The 19,304-nt window shown below is 36.7% G+C and overlaps 4 protein-coding genes across 8 annotated transcripts in view; 3 read left to right on the top strand and 1 right to left on the bottom strand.

Annotated features, from left to right (window-relative positions):
• Window positions 1-80: 80 nt before the first annotated feature.
• Window positions 81-4,786, bottom strand: si:dkey-9i23.8 (C-C chemokine receptor type 8). Its single transcript, XM_052544798.1, is given in 11 exon segments — window positions 81-256; window positions 258-356; window positions 465-567; window positions 1,014-1,178; window positions 1,265-1,318; window positions 1,320-1,371; window positions 1,374-1,400; window positions 2,355-2,420; window positions 2,423-2,537; window positions 2,682-2,821; window positions 4,765-4,786. Coding segments are annotated over 11 exon segments (960 nt in total). The 3' UTR covers window positions 81-139.
• Window positions 4,748-8,947, top strand: ndufs8a (NADH:ubiquinone oxidoreductase core subunit S8a). Its single transcript, XM_052547199.1, has 7 exons — window positions 4,748-4,837; window positions 5,617-5,673; window positions 5,816-5,881; window positions 5,961-6,050; window positions 6,135-6,307; window positions 6,788-6,916; window positions 8,112-8,947. The coding sequence occupies exons 2-7, from the start codon at window positions 5,631-5,633 to the stop codon at window positions 8,241-8,243; spliced, it is 633 nt and encodes a 210-aa protein (XP_052403159.1). The 5' UTR covers window positions 4,748-4,837; window positions 5,617-5,630; the 3' UTR covers window positions 8,244-8,947.
• A 140-nt stretch (window positions 8,948-9,087) lies between these two features.
• On the top strand, window positions 9,088-14,906 carry stx3a (syntaxin 3a). The gene is made up of 12 exons (XM_052547197.1): window positions 9,088-9,518; window positions 9,620-9,672; window positions 10,379-10,453; window positions 10,723-10,822; window positions 10,928-11,002; window positions 11,103-11,173; window positions 11,259-11,367; window positions 11,478-11,551; window positions 13,411-13,545; window positions 13,655-13,765; window positions 14,084-14,169; window positions 14,242-14,906. The coding sequence occupies exons 2-11, from the start codon at window positions 9,643-9,645 to the stop codon at window positions 14,159-14,161; spliced, it is 858 nt and encodes a 285-aa protein (XP_052403157.1). The 5' UTR covers window positions 9,088-9,518; window positions 9,620-9,642; the 3' UTR covers window positions 14,162-14,169; window positions 14,242-14,906.
• Window positions 14,907-15,074: 168 nt separating this feature from the next.
• kdm2aa (lysine (K)-specific demethylase 2Aa) overlaps window positions 15,075-19,304 on the top strand; it is a 28,695-nt gene continuing 24,465 nt past the window's right edge. For 2 of the 5 annotated variants that reach the window (XM_052547191.1, XM_052547188.1), the window contains exon 1: window positions 15,076-15,360. In XM_052547191.1, coding sequence (XP_052403151.1) covers window positions 15,310-15,360 — 51 coding nt within the window. In that variant the 5' untranslated portion in view covers window positions 15,076-15,309. Of the gene's footprint in view, window positions 15,361-15,712; window positions 16,544-19,304 lie in introns of those variants that run through there. The other 3 variants (XM_052547183.1, XM_052547184.1, XM_052547189.1) reach the window with 3 other exon arrangements.

Below are 19,304 nucleotides of genomic sequence, written 5' to 3'. Positions count from 1 at the left end.
CACGCATCTAGCCATGAGACAGAGTGTCATTTTTCCTTGTGAAAGTAATGATGAGATGCATTATGAAATGTGTTGACAAAAGGGAAGAAAAAAAATCTTATTGCTTGTAAATCAAATATATCATATATATAATCATATATCATATTTCAAGCTTTGTAGTAATGCTGGTCAGCACTGGTTTGGGAAAAGTTGATCTCCTTGTGTTCAAGAACAGTATAAGTACTGCTTTTCGGAAGTCTTTATTTGTGCAGTAGATTTAAGGGGTTTAAACCACAGTCCAGAAATGCCATTACTGAAGATAGTGATCGCAGCCATTCAGGGGATGGGGACAAATCAAGCCTCCCGAGGAGAACCAACTGACAAAACGGAATTGTTAACATGGAAAATCGCATTAAAATCAATCCTTTGACTCCTAAAAAATTAACAAAAAAGAAAATGATTCCACACTAACAGATTTTTCTCACCTCGGATGCAGCATATGGAGCATAGCAGAGCAGATACAAGATCACTAGCAGTGGCGTGATAGTGGACAGGTCACCCTGGCTAGATAAAATTTGGATATTTAATCTGAAAGAAAAATTTAGAAATGGGAGAAATTTTGCATTACCGGTAAATCACCTGCTCTCCAATGGATCTAATCACCAATGCAGTGAATGGGTGCCATCAGAATGAAAGGCCAAACAGATGATAAAAACATCACAATAATTCACACAACTCCAGTCCATCATTTAATGCCTTGTGGAGCAAAAAGCTTCATGTTTGTTTGGATTATTGTGATGTTTTTATGCTTGCCTCTCATTCTAACGGCACCCATTCACTGCAGATGATCCACTGGTGAGTAAGTGATGTAATGATACATTTTTCCAAATCTATTTTAATGATGAAACAAACTCTTGAATGGACAGAGGTTGAGTACATTTTTAGCACATTTTCATTTTTGAATGAAATATTCCTTTGAAAATCCATATGAAATCTTACAGCATTCCATGTTCACTACTTTCAACTCTACAAACCTGTAACAGCCTTTCCCATAGTCAGCACAAGTCAGGATGGAGCAGGAGAGTATGAGGAGAAATGGGATGGAGATGGAGATGGAGAAGGCACAGAGGATGTAAACCAGCATGTCAGAGTAACTGCTTTCCCAGAAAACTGCACACAGCATTTCTGCTGGATCATACCTGAAAATGGCATGCAGAGTATAGTGAGCATGCATCAAGTCATGTTGATGTCTAAATTGTGAGCATTTCTAAGCATCTTCATTCACTTTATCTATTCATAGACAACTGGTACTGCTCCAAATATAGCTCCAGTGCTCCATTGATGCACATGCCACCGCCATGAGAACAGACAGCTTTTTGCCTTTGGAAGGATTCCCATGTATCTCTGAACACAGAGAATTTCTGAGGACAAAGAAGAAAATAATGGTATTATTGTGAAATAACTGAAATATATACTATAAGTCTATACTATAAATCTATAAGACTATAAGTCGCACTTTTTTCATAGTTTGGCTGGTCCTGCGACTTATAGTCAGGTGCGAATTATTTATCAAAATTAATTTGAATAAGTTCTTAGTACTGCAGGTGCGTAGAGCCAATGGCATTAGAACGAACAGGGGGAATGGCAAACCGCACACTGATCCGCTCAAGACTGAAAGTCTACAAAAATTATTTATTTTTCAATTTGCATTGTGCAAAAAAAAGTGCAAAGTGCATGTGAGTTAAAAACAGAATGGACACCAGCAAACGTTTCATGGCATAGCTATCTTCAGTGCTCATTTAGCAAACAACCTTCACCCTTTTTAAGCAAGTCAGCAATTAAGGACAATCAGCTGAATGCAGTTATCTCAATCTCAATTCTCTCAAGTGGAATTACAAACAAGTATATATATATGCACATTTCAAATGAACAACTTCCAATGATAGTTTAGCATTACAGACACACAAAAGGAATTAATATGTTTTACAGAAAACAAGAAAATTCAAGTTCTTCATTCATACCCTCAGGAAATAAAGATTTAAGTTCAAAGATCCAATTTTTTATTTTTCTAATGTATCATAATTAAAGTGCAATATTAACTAAAATAAAAAAACTTACCATAAAATTGTATAACTAATCATAACATTGCTTTTAGAAATATAAAAACATCCAGTTGTATACATTTCTGAACTTTTTTTTTCTTCAAAAATATTCAAATATTCAAATGTAAGCTACGACAGAGTACAGGATCCAATGCACCCTCCTGCAACCATTCAGGTGTATTGTGTTTATTTATTGTTCTTTATTGTTAATTAAAATAAAATCAGTATAAGAGATATCCCACAGAGGTAAATTGTGCCTTGTTACAGCCATACCTATGCTTCCAATAGAAGAGGTGATGAAGGTGAACTTGAGCAGGCTCACCATCTCACACCACGGAGACCTTCACTCAGCACAGCAAAGAGGGAGCCACAGATTATGAGGATGGAGCAGAGGAAATCTGAGAGTGTGAGACTGAAAAGGGGCAGCCAGTAAAGGCATTGAAAATGGTCTTTACACTGTGAGAGAGAAATTTTTTTTTAATAAAATAAAGGCATGAGGCATTAGATTTTAAAACAGATTGCAATCCCTTATTTTTTTCATTTGTTTTCTTTTTTAATTAAAATGATATATTATTTTATAAAATTGTATATTATTCTTACCACAACTATGACTATCAAAACCAATCCATTTCCCAAAACACCCAGTACCATCTCAGTGGTGAGGATAGGAGCGAGCAGAGACTTCTCAGTTCTGGACCAATAATTCTCCTCTGATTCTGTTATATTATCTGAAGTGTTCACTGAAATGAATCAGAATATTATTCAGAAATCAGGGCCCGTATCCCTAAAGAATTTTTGTGCAAAAAGTGGCTCCTAGCGGCCAAATTCTAAGAAAATTCTCAGAGTCATGACGTTTTCTTAGAATTGCCCCTAAAAGTGACACGAAAATCTCAGTTAATATAAAAGCTATTCCTCAAGATTCCTAGCGTTTATAAGGGCTCCTAAGGCGAGATCTGCTAAGAGCAGGGAAGAGGACTTTTAGTGGCTTAGGAGTTCCCCTAAACAGCTGCACAAAATGGCCAACAGAGGAGGCACGAGAGATGTCCTGCAAACACTGGATGACAAGGAATTATTGAGACGCTACAGATTGGATCGTGCAGGAATCATGTTTGTGGTGGATCTCCTTAGAGATGCAATTACTTCACCAACTGGGCCAGCAACAAATCTTGCTCCTCAGTCCTGTTCGGCTAGCGATTCCTTTTTTTCTCCATTTTCTGTGTTTGTAGGATAGAAACCCCCCTGCACTTTCCCCACTCACCATCATGAACAGCACTGTGACTGCAGTGGAGTCATTCAGATTCCTGGGAACCACCATCTCTCAGGACCTGAAGTGGGACAATCACATTGACTCCATTGTAAAAAAGGCCCAACAAAGGTTGTATTTCCTTCGCCAGCTGAGGAAGTTTAACCTGCCACAGGAGCTGCTGAAACAGTTCTACTCAGCCGTCATTGAGTCTGTACTGTGTACTTCTATAACTGTCTGGTTTGGCTCAGCAACAAAATCGGACATCAGAAGACTACAGAGAACTGTTCGGACTGCTGAAAGGATTATTGGTGCTCCCCTGCCCACCCTTCAAGAACTGTATACATCCAGAGTGAGGAAAAGGGCTCATAAAATCACTCTGGATCCCTCACATCCAAGTCACCCCATTTTTGAACTTTTGCCATCTGGCCGGCGTCTCAGAGCTGCAAATACCAGAACAGCAAGGCACAAAAACAGTTTCTTCCCCCAGGCAATCTACCTCATGAACAGTTAAATGTTCCCCACTTATGCTTATGCAAACAAAAGTGCAACATCCTTATATTTATTTGTTACCCCTCCATCCTAGTACATCCCTGCATCTTTTTCAATCCTATCCCATTATCATTTATAGCACAATTGTTTATACACTTATTTATTTGGCTACATTTGTTTTTTGTCTGTGTGTTGTTGTCTCTGTGTACTGGAAGGTACTTTAGGTTAAGTTAGGAGCTCTCTGAGAGGATTCTCAGAATCTTTAGGGATACGGGCCCAGGATTCAATTTAGCATTTAAATTAAAAAAATATATATGTATATACATCAGCCTTCACTTTGTCACTTGAGCAGGTCAGTCAATGAAACAGCACAGATTTATCTTCATCACAGAACATGACAGAGAGAATTGTGTGTAAAGGTGATCGACTTACTTTGTCACTCAAGCAGAGACCTACAGATAATCCAAACAATTAGAAGAAAGAAAGCTTCACACTTTGTTTTGTGGATATTTGATACAGAGAGCACTAAACACAGTGATTACGTGGAGACGTATGTCACAGCTTTTTGTAATTAAACTGATCCTGCTTCATTAAGCTTTAACCATCAAATACTTATTCAGCTTTCTCCACAGTGACATCACTAATGGCTTCGAAGCATATTTCATAGTATAAGAAAAATAATCCCTCTGAAATGTAATTTTAGCAGTATATAAACAGCTGCAAATCTTATTTCATCAACTCCTATCTCACTCCAAAACTATTTTCAAAACGTCAGAAGGTTAGAAAATTATAACTTTGATAATAAAGGAGGTTTTATTAACTGTATTATTTAGTTTTTTTTTATTGTTTATGTTTTGTTTTTTTATTTTATTTATTTCATATTTCTAAAAAAATGCAATATATATATATATATATATAATTTTTTATAATATTTTTTAAATACCTCACTTCCGGCGTTCTGCGTGTGCATTTCCTCAATCGTCCGCTGTTCTGGTTGAGAAGGCCAAATAGCGAGTGTCCGGTGAGTGCGAACTGGTTTTTAAACTCTCTGCATTCGCAATCTATCTTTTGGATAAATATGCACCGGTTTTTGTGGAACCGATATAATCAATACAATATTAGAAACCCAAACATTGCTATAAATGTTCTACCAATAATGGCAGTTTAGTCATTGAAAGTCCTTGAGAAAATCAGCCGGTGGCTAAGCTACTGCAAACACATCACGGACAGCATTTAACTTTGAATACAAACACAGAGTTATAGATATTTAGGCAAATATAAAATATGTAAATTCACATTGGAGAAAGCAAGTGGTTAATATGTGGAAAAGCTAAGTAAGTTAGCCTGCTAAAACGGACATGCTTGAGCTCCTGTCCTCAGCCACTTGCTGCATTCCTGCAACATCTGGGTTCCCCAGTCTAACAGTTGCTTTATTATTTTGGACGTCGTACATGTTTTCTGTTGATTAAATGGGGAAATTTATATGTGGTGCTTTAAATTAACGACCTTTATGTGTCTGCTGTCTCGCGATGTGAACGGAACCAATGTTTGGGGTCTTGTTTACGTTCTGTAAGGGGAAGTTACAACAGTGGAACACTGTTTTGTGTAACTGTTTCTCCCAATTAAAGTGCAATACAATATTGAATGTCTTGAATGAGCCTGTTTCTTACCATTATTTCAAAATTAGATGTTTTAAGGTTGTCAGTATATGTCCTCAAGTACGTTTAGTGTTGTAATCTGAGAAAATATATATAACAAACCCTAATTTCCATCCCTTATCTTTGTCTGTTTCAATCACAGTGCACTTCACTGAGATGTCTGCGGCATTACGTTTGGTCTACACCATATCCAGGCCAGGTGAGTCTAAAAATGATTACAACAGAAGCAATATAAGAGTTTTTTAAAAAGCAGCAAATACAATGAGATTTTAGTTTGACTGTATATGAAATCAAATAAAAGTCTTGTTTCTCAGATGACTGATCATTTGCTTACTTCTTAGGGTCATTTCTGGCCAGTCGAAATCTTGCACGTCCTCTCAGCCTGTCTGCACACAGAGCAGGGATTAGTAAGTATCGTGTGGTATAAAATATGGTCTTGGTATTAAACTATTTCCTATATCATCATCACTATTTTTCTATATGCAGAGTATGTGAATGATCAGGAGGACGCCACAGATATGAAGTCCATCACGGACCGTGCAGCTCAGACTCTTCTGTGGACCGAGCTGTTCAGAGGTCAGGAACAACATGAGACTTCCTTAAAGACATCACAAAAATGACTCTATAAGTAGGTACCAGCTGATGTTTGTCTTGATGTAGGTTTGGGAATGACCATGAGCTACCTTTTCCGTGAACCTGCCACAATCAACTACCCCTTCGAGAAGGGCCCTCTGTCGCCCCGTTTCCGTGGGGAACATGCGCTGCGCAGGTACCCCTCTGGAGAGGAGCGGTGCATTGCATGTAAACTTTGTGAAGCCATTTGTCCAGCCCAGGTATACTTTCTTTCTGATTGGCCTTGTTCATTCTAATATAGCTTGACAGTGTAAATGCCCGTTCACACCAAGGAGGATAACTATAAAGATATTGTTCTAAAAATCATTCTCGATATTAAAGAATAGCTCATACCACAGTTATGATAAAGAAACTGAGAAACTATATCGTTGGAATCACTTTTTTTTCCAGCTGATGAGCAATGCAAACATTGACAATCAAGATCAAGATCAATCTTGCTATAACTAGCTCGAGAATCTAAAGCAGCAGAAGAGTGTGCGCTTAAAATAAACTGACAATATAATCCGCTGGTGTGAATGCTAATATCTTTATCTTTATAGCTATTATATATTATCATTATTGGTGTGAACTTGGTGTGAACGGGGCTTAATGACAAGCAGTAATTGCATGCAGGTTTAATTATTTGCACAGTAATAGTTTACATTTCCAAAGTGACCCCCATGTGTCTCTCTCTCTCTCAGGCGATCACAATTGAGGCAGAACCTCGTGCCGATGGCAGCAGGAGAACAACGCGTTATGACATAGACATGACCAAATGCATCTATTGTGGCTTTTGCCAGGAGGCCTGCCCTGTAGATGCTATTGTAGAGGTGAGCATCTCCAGCACAGGTTTCAACTACTCATCATGTCTTTTAACAGCCTGAATGCTTTCAAAGCTGTGGAAATTTTGAGGAAAAAGCCATCAAAGTTAATACAGTGCAATAGAGGAAACAAATAAATAAATAAACACTACAATGTGGGGCCAGTAAGAGTTTTTAATTTTTTTTTTAAAGAAGCCTTTTATGTTCACCAAGGCTGCATTTATTTGATCAAATTCAATTAAAGAGTAATATTGTGAAATATTATCACAATTAAAATAAATAACCGTTTTATTTTCTAAAATATAATGTGAATTTTTAGCAGTCATTACAGTAATCATTTTAATATGCTGATTTGGTGATTTTGATGGTCATTATTATCAACTGTATTATCTTATATATAAAAAAATATTTAATTGTGGAAAAAATTTCACTTTTTTCTAGATTCATTGATGAACAGAAAGTTTAAAAGAACAGCATTTTTTAAAAGAAATCTGTTGGAACATTATAAATGTCTTTACTGTTATTTTTAATTAAATTTATGCTTCATTGCTGAATAATAGCATTGATTTATTTAATGAAATCTTGCTGAACCCTAATTTTTAAATGTTAATGTATATATGTGACCCAGGACCACAAAACCAATCATTTGAGATCTAAAAGCTGAACAAGTAAGCTTTTTATTGATGCATGGTTTGTTAGGATAGAACAATATTTGACCAAAATACAACTATTTGAAAATCTGGAATCTGAGGGTGCGAAAACAAAAATAAAATCAATAGACTGAGAAAATTGCCTTTAAAGTTGTCTAAAATAAGTTTGTAGCTATGCATGAATGTTACTAATCAAAAATTAAGTTTTGATATTTATGGTAGGAAATTTACAAAATGTCTTCATGGAACATAATGATTTTTGGCATAAAAGAAAAATCTGTAATTTTGTCCCATACAATATATTTGTTGGCTATTGCTACAAATATACCCCAGCGACTTAAAACTGGTTTTGTGCTCCAGGTTCACATATTATATAATGTGCATTAAATTATTAGCAGAATTATTGCGATATTGCGCAGCATGAGAAGTCAAATGTACAAAATAAGCAGGTGTTTAAAAGTGTCGAATTAAAATCTCCATAAGGATGAAAACATTCTATATAACCAGATCTAGTGGAGTTAATGTCCACCTTTTCCTGTCTGTCTTTTTCTTAGGGTCCCAACTTTGAGTTCTCCACAGAGACTCATGAGGAACTGCTTTATAACAAGGAGAAACTCCTCAACAATGGAGACAAGTGGGAGGCTGAGATCGCTGCCAACATCCAAGCTGACTATCTCTACAGATAAATAAATGTCATGGACTGTCTCATTTCAACATTAGTGACTATATACTCTTCACCATGCTCTCTTACCAGTAATCACAATTTCAATTACACATGGAAGATTCGCTTTAAGACAGTTACTGTTGTGCTGAGTACATATTTTCAAAGCCCAGGGACTGACTTTTTGTGAAGATGCACATCATTTTCAATTTCTTTCTGTGTGAGCATAATGTAGATGCTCAGGCCTAAAATTACGTTCACACATTCATGTCTGTAAACTACAGCAGCCTTACAGTGGTGCCTCAGATTGAAACATTTCTGTGTTCATCTAAAACTGTGCTTTGGACTCACCATTCAACACAGCATGACCATCACACGGCAAATGTTGAAGTGTGTTGTGCAATAAACAGTGTCTAATGGCAGTATAACTGAAGTTATTCTTGAAAACCACCATAAGGATGATGCACTACTTTGAGGCTAATGTTACGTTGAAATTTTGAGGCAGGAGATCCATCCTTCCCATTTTCACCCTTCTTCCTTTCATATTGTGAACATCCATTGGATTTAAATGAAGAGTTGTAAGAAACAAAACCACTTTGACAGTTGAGTTGACTATATCTCACATTTTATCCTTACAGGCAAAGACATTTTATTTGTCCTTGCGAGTACTGTACAAAGACTAAATACTTGTGGACCGTATTTAATAAATACATCCCCTGTCCAAATCTTTCACAATCTTTTTGAAGTTTCTTCATACGACCAATGCATGCTTAAGATGAAGATTTTCTTCATATGTATTTTTTGTTTCTTTAAATATCTTTTTAATGGAATGGGAAATCTTTGTCATTTTTGTCTTATATAGAGCTGTGTCAGACTGACTAAGTCAATGATTTGAGCTGATTTGTGAAACATAGTGCTTGGTGTTTTGACTTTAATTGTTTTTGCTGATGGAAAAGAAATATGCAGACTGCTCCATTTTTGTCCACATAACATGAATTACTCCGTTTTGATTATGATTCCTTCATTGTATTCATTTTAAGTCTCAGTACTAGTCAAACAGTTTGAGGTAGTCCCGTGTGCTAGTGGAGAAAAAGGAGCACCTCGGTAGATGAAGATTAGCGACCCAGTATACAACTGTTGCTCTAATCCGCTCTGAGAGGATAGGCTTAGCACAACTACAAGACAAGAGCGACACTGACATATTGTTTTATTTTATTTTTTCCATACTTTTTTGTTTCTATTTTTATTTTCTATTTTGAGAGTGTTTAAAGAAAGAATCCAGAAGACCTCGGTGTATGCGGTAATTAACATGTTTTCTAGCTAACTATCCAGAGTGAAAACTACCTCGCTGCTGTTTATCTCCTACACTGACCACTAACCTACAGTCTTTGAAATCTTAAGTCTCATATCACATTGAACTGACGATGAAGGACCGACTGGAACAACTAAAAGCGGTAAGATTTGATTATGACACACACAGCGGTTCTAGAACTCATTTGCTATTTTGTTTGGTATTTTTACGTTACCTGGGAGGTCCTGAGCCCAATATTGACTAACTGAGGTCATTTTTGTCAGTTATTGTCTATTATGGTTAGGTAAATGTTAGCAATAGGTCATTATCCGGAGATTACACTCATGATTATAGAACAAACGTGTTAAACGAGTAAACATTATCAGAACTGCCATTAGCCACGTAGAAACGCGTGTGACTGATAGTTGTGATGCAAGCGAGACGCGCCCATCCAGAGCAACCGTGTCCTGCTGCTTTGTCACGGGGCCAATTCTGTGTATTTAAAATATAATTCTGCGTATTTGATATAAAAAGTGTTGCCTTTCTGTAATATTACATTTCTGTTGAAATAGTGAAGATAAGCTGCAATATATTGTATTTTTCAACAATTACAGATTGTTGAAAAAAACTCTTAACCAGCTTAATGTCGATTGCTGGTCTTGGTAGGTCTCTCAGTCTGGTTAAGCTGGTCTGTTGGCTGGCCAGGCTTTGGAGACCAGCTGGTCGTTGAGGTAAACACCAGTTTCACCAGTCTGGAAGACCAGCTTAAACCAGCTAAGAAGCTTTCCAAAAAGCTTATTTTAAGGCAGAGAAAACACTATTTCTGCCAAGTTATTAAACTTTCTGCTGTTTGCTATATGTCAAAACAGAAGTCGGATCAAACTCCTGATGATGTGGAAATTCCGGTGGATAATAAAGAATTTATGGATGAGTTCTTCGCTCAGGTATATGTGAATCAGCTACACTGTATTCAAATGAATATGCACATTTGAATGTAACAAACTCTTAAAAGTAAAGGTTCTAAAAGAGGGTTTTAACAGCGAAGCCAAAGTTTTAAAAGTCGAAAGAACCCTTTCCCAATACAATTAAAGAACCTTCAGTGCAATGGAAAGTTTCCATGGATATTATTATTTATAGAACCAGCAATGCCAATAAAGAACCTTTATTTTTAAATGTGCAGTTAAATGGAAATTCTTCTCTATATGTTGCACAGATTGAAGAAATCCGCACCAGTATTGACAAGATTGATGAAAATGTAGGCGAGATAAAGCGACTGTATTCTGTCATCCTCTCTGCACCTACATCAGAACAGAGTTAGTCTAATTACATTTTACCTGAATTTTATACATTTATCACTTTTCTCTATCACTTCCCAATCCCATTCATGCTTTAAATATCTCATCTCATTTCTCAACCAGAGACACAGGATGAATTGGAAGCAGTTACCAATGAGATAAAGAAACTGGCCAACAATGCTCGTAACAAACTCAAAAGTCAGCTTTCTGTTCTTCTTTTGTTTGTTGATGAAAATAAAATAAAAATCACTATTATCTAAAATTCTGAGTTGAATTATTTGGTCAACCTTGAAAACAGGCATTGAGCAGAGTTTGGCATCTAACACTGAAGAGAGGGTTTCAGCAGATATCCGGATAAAGAAATCTCAGGTAACCACTAGCCCTTTGAATAAACCACAGGGATTTCCACAAGTAGTATGTTTTTAAAGATATAGTTTTTATCTCCTTTTTTTAGCATGCTATTCTTGCTAAGAGATTTGTAGAAGTGATGACCAAATACAATGAAGCCCAATTGGAGTTTAGAGAGAAGAGCAAAGGGCGCATCCAAAGACAGCTGGAGATCAGTGAGTGACAAACACATACGCAGACCTTCTTTAGGGCTGGATTAAATAGAAAGTCAGTGATCACAATGTTATATACATTTTGAAGGCAAATGTTGAATCCTGTCTTACAGCTGGCAAAGCCACAACTGATGAAGAGCTGGAGGAAATGCTGGATGGCGGAAATGCTGCAGTATTCACAGCAGGAGTGGGTACTATTCTATAACTTCAATGTGTGATGTTTTGTTGTGAGAACATTGCTTTTCTGTAATTTGTATGGGGTGTAAGATATTTTACTTAGACTGATGTTCATAAGTTGGGAGTCAATAAGATTTTTTTTAAAGGAATATACAAGTGTATCTCAAAAAATAGAATATTGAGAAAAAAAATCATTTTTTGTAACTTTTCAACTTTTCAAAAAGTGAAACTTTCATATTTTGTAAATTCATTACATGTAAAGTAAATCATTTCAAAGTTTTTTTGTTTTTGTTTTAATTTTGATGATTAGAGCTACAGCTCATGAAAGTAAAAAAATCTAATATCTCAGAATATAAGAATATTTCCTAAGATCAGTCAAAAAAAAGGATTTGCAAAACAAAAGAGTTTAAGTTCTTTAAAGTATGTTCATTTATGCACTCAATACTTAGAGGTGTGACATGGAAGCGATCAGCCTGTGGCACTGCTGAGGCACTATTGAGTCTTCAGCTCATCTGTATTGTTGGATCGATTGGCTTCTCATCTTTCTCTTGAAAATATCCCATAGATTCCATATGGGGTTCAGGTCAGGCACGTTGACTGGCAAATCAAGAACAGTAATATCATGGTCAGCAAAGCACTTGGAAGTGGTTTTGCACTGTGGGCAGGTGCTAAGTCCTGCTGGAAAAAGAAATCAGCATCTCTATAAAACTTTTCAGAAGATGGAAGCATAAAGTGCTCCAAAATCTCATGGTAGATGTCTGCATTGTCTTTGGACTTGATAAAACACAATGGACCAACACCAGCAGATTCCACAGCACCCAAATCATCTCTGATTTAAGAAACTTCACACTGGACTTCAAGAGGCTTGGATTCAGTGCCTCTCCAGACTTACTCTAGACTCCAGACCTTGTTTTCCAAATGAAATGCAAATTTTACTTTTATCTGAAAAGAGGACTTTGGACTATTGAGCAGCAGTCCAGTTATTTTTCTCCTTAGCCCAGGTAAGATGCTTCTGACATTGTTTCTGTTTCAGAAGTGGCTTGGTAGCCCTTTTCCTGAAGACGTCTGAGTGTGTTGCCAAGCCAATGTGTTGTGAAGCTCTCCCAAGTGTTTTAATTGGCTTTGTTTGACAGTATTTTCAAGCTAGTGGTCATCCCTGTTGCTTGTGCACCAATTTCTTCTTTCCAGTCAACTTTGCATTTAATATGCTTTGATACAGCACTCTGTAAACAGCCAGCCCTTTCATTAATGACCTACTGTGATTCACACTCCTTGTGGAGGGTGTCAGTGATCGTCTTGTGGACCATTGCCAAGTCAGCAGTCTTCCCCGTTATTGTAGTTTCAAAGATATAATCATCAAAATGTAAACAAAAACTTTAAAAATGCTTTACTTCTAGACTATATGAACGTTATTTTTTTTTATGAGTCAAAAAAAGATGCAGTTTATTTAAGGACACATAAAAAAAAAAAATCTAAAGTGACAGTAAAATTGTTAAATAAAATTATATTTCTAATAATCACTTTTTGGGGGGTATTTTCAATTCTGAAAAGAATTGAAAAGAATCCTGTAAATAATTATCCTGGTGTACAAAAATGTAAGCTTCACAGTATTTTCCAATTTTGATAAAAATATAAAATGTTTCTTAAGCTGCCAATCAGTATATAAGAATGATCTCTGAAGGATCATGTGACACTAAAGACTGAAATGAAAATTTTACTTTGTATCACAAGTAAAAAATTACATTTTAAAATATATTTAAAAAAGGAAATCTGAATTGTAATAATAATATTTCACAATATTACTGTTTGTACTGTATTTTGATTATGTAAATGCTGCTTTCTTTAAAAAAAAAAACTTTTTCTCTGTAGATTATGGACTCTGGGATATCAAAACAGGCACTAAGTGAGATTGAGGCACGACACAAAGATATTATGCGACTGGAGAGCAGCATAAAAGAGTTGCACGACATGTTTGTGGACATTGCAGTACTGGTGGAAAATCAGGTACATGTGTTTGTCTTTTCAGGAGAATAAAGCAAAGCTATAGCCCTGTTTTGAAGACTTTAGGATTAAAACTGCTCTTAGACACCATTTTGTTCTTATTTGTCAATAGGGAGGCATGATTGACAGGATTGAGAGCAACATGGACCAGTCTGTGGGTTTTGTTGAAAGAGCCGTGGCTGACACTAAAAAGGCTGCAAAGTTCCAACAAGAAGCACGCAGGGTGAGTACAACAATTGTGTCATATAATAAATTACACCTTTACTTAGTATATTTTGTACTAAATGTAGACTACCAGTGCTGAGATTCTTAAATTGAATTTTTCTTGTAGCATCTTTCTTTATTTTGATTTTCCATCTTCTATTTTTCTTCATGCATTGATGTCCTCTTTTTCTTCCTCATAATTTTAACCTCATCTCTGTGTGTCTGTTCTCTACACCTTCTAAATCTCTTCTTCCCAATCATCCTTTCCCCTTGCTTTCCTCCACTATCATTATATCGTTATCATGCTGTCACTGGCTGCCCACTCACACCTTTGTAGAAGCAAATGATGATCATGATATGTTGCACAATTCTTGCGGTCATCTGTGGTTCTCTGCTGTATAGCTGGCTGACATAGACTTCAAAGTAAGCATTCATAAAGCTAAATTCATAAAACTGCATATTGACCATTTGTGAGTGACATCCTGTCTTTTCCAGGCAAAGAGGTTGTCTACTTTTTCAAGTCGTGTCTCTATCAAGAATCAAGATAAGAAAGCATCCGTACACACAATATATTTTCCAGTGCTTGTTCATCTAATTTTCCCATCTTGTTTTTTGTCTTTTACGTTCTTTCTATCTTATTAACTGGCCTTGTATTGTTAGAGGCATTGTCTGTTTATTTTAGGGTTGTGGTATGAAATATTGCTTTTATTTATTTAATTGTTTTTGTGAACTTATGATATAGCCCATATGTGATGATTAAAAATACATAAGAGGCTAAGTTTTGTTTCTTGAGGCCTCATTTTTTGTAACTGACAATTGAAACAATTTACATTAGCAGTGTTAAATAGTTTGAAAAAAAAAACAGATTAATTCTTTAACATTTACGTTGTTTTATCTTTTATTTTAGGATTAGTCAAAATTCTTTTAAAATTCAATTAGGGTAAACGTGGTTCTGTCTTTACTGACTATTTGCTTATTTAGTTTAGATGAGTAGCACTTAGTTCTTATTTCTTAGGTTGAGGTGCTATTTTTCTTTTATGTAAGTGATAATATTGGAACTGTAGGCTATATTTGTAGACACTATAAAGTAATTCTACATTAGTCTGAATTGAGTTGTCTAGACTGAGAAGTTGTGATTAAAAGACCAGGGTTGTATAAAATCTGTGTCATTCGTTCTTTCGTCCAGGCTTAAAAACAGTAAATCATTGTTATTTTTATTTATGAGAGAACCTCTTCTGCGTTTGGTTTTGACGGTGCACTTTTCATCGACAGCTGTTTGGTCCAATGAGTGGCTGCACGTTAAACTGAAGGCTGACCAATCAGCAACTACTTCCTTATCACTTCGACAGGGTTAAATGAAAAGTTTTACCATGCGGAGTTACCTGTGTTGGTTTACCGACAATTCGAAGTGTACACTTCTTCCAGACAGTTTACTGGAGCCAAAGAAATGTCGAGGATTTAATGAAGACCTTGTGTGAACTTCGTTCTTTGTCAATGCGCTAATTCGAAAGAAATGTAGATTTCTTTGAGCAGACGACCAAAGCGAGAACTTTATATGCAGTCATGGAGTGGACGTCGGCAGGCGATGGGACGTCAAGCCACGGAAGATCGAAGGTATTTCAAATATATATTTTAATAATATTGCTCATAAAGATTAAAGCAATTTTGTTGCTGAATTTTAGCTTAAACTGAGTGAATGTGGTACTATTTCATGTTTGATTGGTTGGCAACGCGACATTTTTAGCACATAAAAACCAATCTTTGTGTAGTTGTATTGATCGGCATGCGTCTCCAGCCAATGAGAGCGTGTCTCCTCTGGTCACGTATACTATTATTTGTCACTTAGTACTGCCTCCCAGCAAAGTGACAGCGACACTAACCAATTAGAGCAAAGGCGATGCCGTCGCATGTGTCTGTGATTGGATGCTGAACCAGTAATGGGCGGAGCTTGTTTCGTGGCGTTTTTATGACGATCTGAAAATGGCGGCGAATGATCTACTACATTAACTTTGTCGTGAATTCACACAGTGGAGCTCTCTAAATAATGCTTACGTTCACTTAGAATAGTAAAGTTACTATACGAGTCTAGTCGGAGTGCACATTTTAATGGTAAAAATACACGAGGACTGTTTTAACCGTTGGATTTTCCCCACTGTGAACCCGAGTTTAAGTCTTGTGGAAATATGGTTTTATTTGAAACTTGAATCAGGATTAGCGTATGTTACTCGATAAATATACGCTAATTTCTCGCCTCACTCTGTATGGTTGACTGAAATGTTAGACGTTGTACATATAAGCCGTATGTATCAGTAATATCCCATATCGCTTTGTAATTTTTAATATTTTTACGACGACCGTGTTTCTGGTCTAGTTAGCTGGTGCTTGTTCACGAACGTTATCCTCAGCAGCGCTTAGCTCGACAACATAGCTTTCATTGTGGGTTTAATAACCTGCTGTTTTTTCATGTTAGTGTGAGATTATTATACAATAGTTTTGTAGTATTTAAAAGCACGTTGAAATCGTTAAACACGCTTATGTGCGAACGAACCTGCTGACGAGTTCGTAACTATTTGAAAACGGTGATCTTTTTTAATATGCAGCAAGTTTTCATGTAACGTAGCGTTACTTTGATTAAACGGACACCGTTATAAAGAGACCAACACAGTTGGGGCGGTTGTTTCTAACGCGATAAACTGACAGAAGCGCGTTTCTTGGCTCGCCGCTTGCACAGGCGGGCTGCGCGCGACTCTTCATCCTGACAATGGACGATCTCAAGCCGCGTTACAGCAAGAGACTGGTAAGTGCAGCACAGTGGACACTTGAGAAAAAATAAATGCAGTGTACTATATATTGCATTTTTACATTATATTTAGCTTTAGCTGTTGAAATGTTGGCAGTGTTCACTACGCTGTCATTTGAGTGGGAAAAATAATCTGCAAGGCGTCACTAAAATTACTTTAACGTTTTATTTATTCTGTATCGGTTTGCGCTCAGGTTTAATATTTTCAACAGATGTCTATGTCAGTTAAAGGTTTCTTAAAAACTATGGCAAGTCTGGCACTCTCGTTGAGAGGCTGGCTACAGTAAAGCTAAATATTCAATTATATATATTTTTATTTGGCTGACTCGCAGAAGAACCACGTGACCAGCAAGTGCCAGAAACCACCTGCCGTGACAATTTTATGGTCAAGAAACATCTCCATTGTCACATAATTCCACTAAGCGTTCTTGCAATAAACGGTGGTGAGAAAGAGAGAGAAACTGGTTGACGCGAATAACTTTGTCTTGCAACCATCTATCAGCCAAACCACCAAATGATTTTTTTAAAATGGTTTAATGTTTTGTTTTTTTTCTGTGATTTTTAAAATGGTCGTATTTTCTTGATCTAAACTGTTAGGTTTGCTCTATGAACATCCATATATTTTTGTATTAACCTCAACATTAAAGGGGGGGGTGAAATGCTCGTTTTCACTCAATATCCTGTTAATCTTGAGTACCTATAGAGTAGTACTGCATCCTTCATAACTCCAAAAAGTCTTTAGTTTTATTATATTCATAAGAGAAAGATAGTCTGTACCGATTTTTCCTGGAAAAACACGGCCGACTGGAGGTGTGATGTGTGGGCGGAGCTAAAGAATCACGAGCGCCAGTAGGCTTTTGCGTTGAGAGCGTTTGGAAGCTGTGACATTACCCAGAGCCGTTGAAAAACATATTTAACGGTTCTGACATTACCTTGAGGAAAAAACCATCATCCAAAATAAACCATGGCTAACAGTCAGATTCAGCTGTTTATTTATGATCCAGAATCAGATCCCGAGGCTGAAACTGAACGAGAGCAGCAGCAGCAACGACTCGCTCCGAGCGGGGCTCGGACCCGGGTCTCCGATGGGAGGTGGACGCACTAACAAGGAGGCAGAGATATTTTAAGCAGTTTTACTCCCCGCCTGCGGTTCCAACACACGATCGTGACCCTTTTTCGTTGGGATTGCATCATCCTTAAGAAATAAACGATGTGCAAATCCGTCGTCAAACTGGGCCTTGTTTGTAAAACAAGCATCTTCGAAATGCAGGGAACAAACACAAATACTTGCACAACTCCGTTGATGCTCTGTAAAAATAAACTCCATCCACTGGTCCCTTAATGCTGTTTTTTCTTTGGTAATCTGTGCAGGGTTGTCTTGCCCTGGCAACCAAAAACACTCCTTTTGTGACATTTCGCGACGCTCTCGCTCTGATCAGTGAAGTCTGTTGTGCTCTCATTGCTCTGCTATACGGGAGCGCACGCTCTTCCGGCAGACGCACCCTTAGCACCCATATAAGGAAATTCCGCTCCATCTAACGTCACACAGAGCCATACTCAAAAAAAACTTTCCGAAACTTGTGACAAACCGGAAGGAGTATTTTTGGAACAGAAATACTCCTTCAAACGTACAACTTAATTTTTTAAACTTTGTCCATGTTTAGCATGGGAATCCAACTCTTTAACAGTGTAAAAAACTCAGTATGCATGAAATAGCATTTCACCCCCCCTTTAACCCAGTGGAAAGCGCAATCAACAGCATTTACCTCACATATGAGACTGTCAAAAAGCCACCAATATCATAATGTTAAATTCATATTTAGTCATATGTAATATTTATACATGTGCTTAAATAATACTATAATTACATATGAGTCTTGTCAAGTTGCATTTTAAAACACTTGCATTTTTTTTTCACTCTTAAATCCCAAAAAAACATTATTAATTGACAACTTGATGTGTAAAAAAAAAATGCTGAATATTAATTGCTGACAAGTTTACTTGTGCATGCAGTAAAATTATTCATGTGTGATTGTTTTAAGAGTGGCTCTGATGTTTAAAGTTGCTTTTAGAGAATTAGTAGCAGGTAGTTAGAAGATCGAGGGATGCAAAACTATTGTGATTAACCTATTATTTTGAAGGGATTACATACTATATGTGTATGTATTGTGTATATTTATTATGGAGCCTATATATAAATACACACATTTAAGAATTAGTTCACTTCCGAATGAAAATTTCCTGGTAATTTACTCACCCCCATGTCATCCAATATGTTTACATTCTTCAGTCGAAAATAAATTAAATGGTTCATATGACGTTTCTAAAAAGAAAATTGTGTATTTGGTGTAATGCAATGCGTTTATGTGGATTAAGTCTCCAAAAACACATTATTTTCCACATAATATCCATTATTGTTGCTCCTTTTTGCCCCATCTTTACGAAATGCGTAAATTTTTACAAAGCTCTTCATTCTGAAAAGCAAGAATGCGTGTGACACAAATGTTATGCCCCTTGCCATACTGTGATGCTGTGTCCTGGCCGCTGCCGGCACGACGAGACAATACCAATAAAATCCATTAGAAACTAGGCATTTGTTGCATCCAGTCGAGACATAATTACTGATTATAATGACTTGTACTGTGTGTGTTTTTTTTTGTTGTTTTTTTTGTATCGCGCCGCGTAAACATAAAACCATGTCTGCATTTGTCATTGGAGAAATTACAAACAAAAGTGCTACTCTACACTGCTCAAAACT

The sequence above is a fragment of the Carassius gibelio genome, chromosome B1, assembly GCF_023724105.1.
Source record: "Carassius gibelio isolate Cgi1373 ecotype wild population from Czech Republic chromosome B1, carGib1.2-hapl.c, whole genome shotgun sequence".
Lineage (NCBI taxonomy): Eukaryota > Metazoa > Chordata > Actinopteri > Cypriniformes > Cyprinidae > Carassius > Carassius gibelio.
The sequence above is the reverse complement of the archived record's forward strand: the minus strand, read 5'-3'. Positions and strand labels throughout refer to the sequence as shown.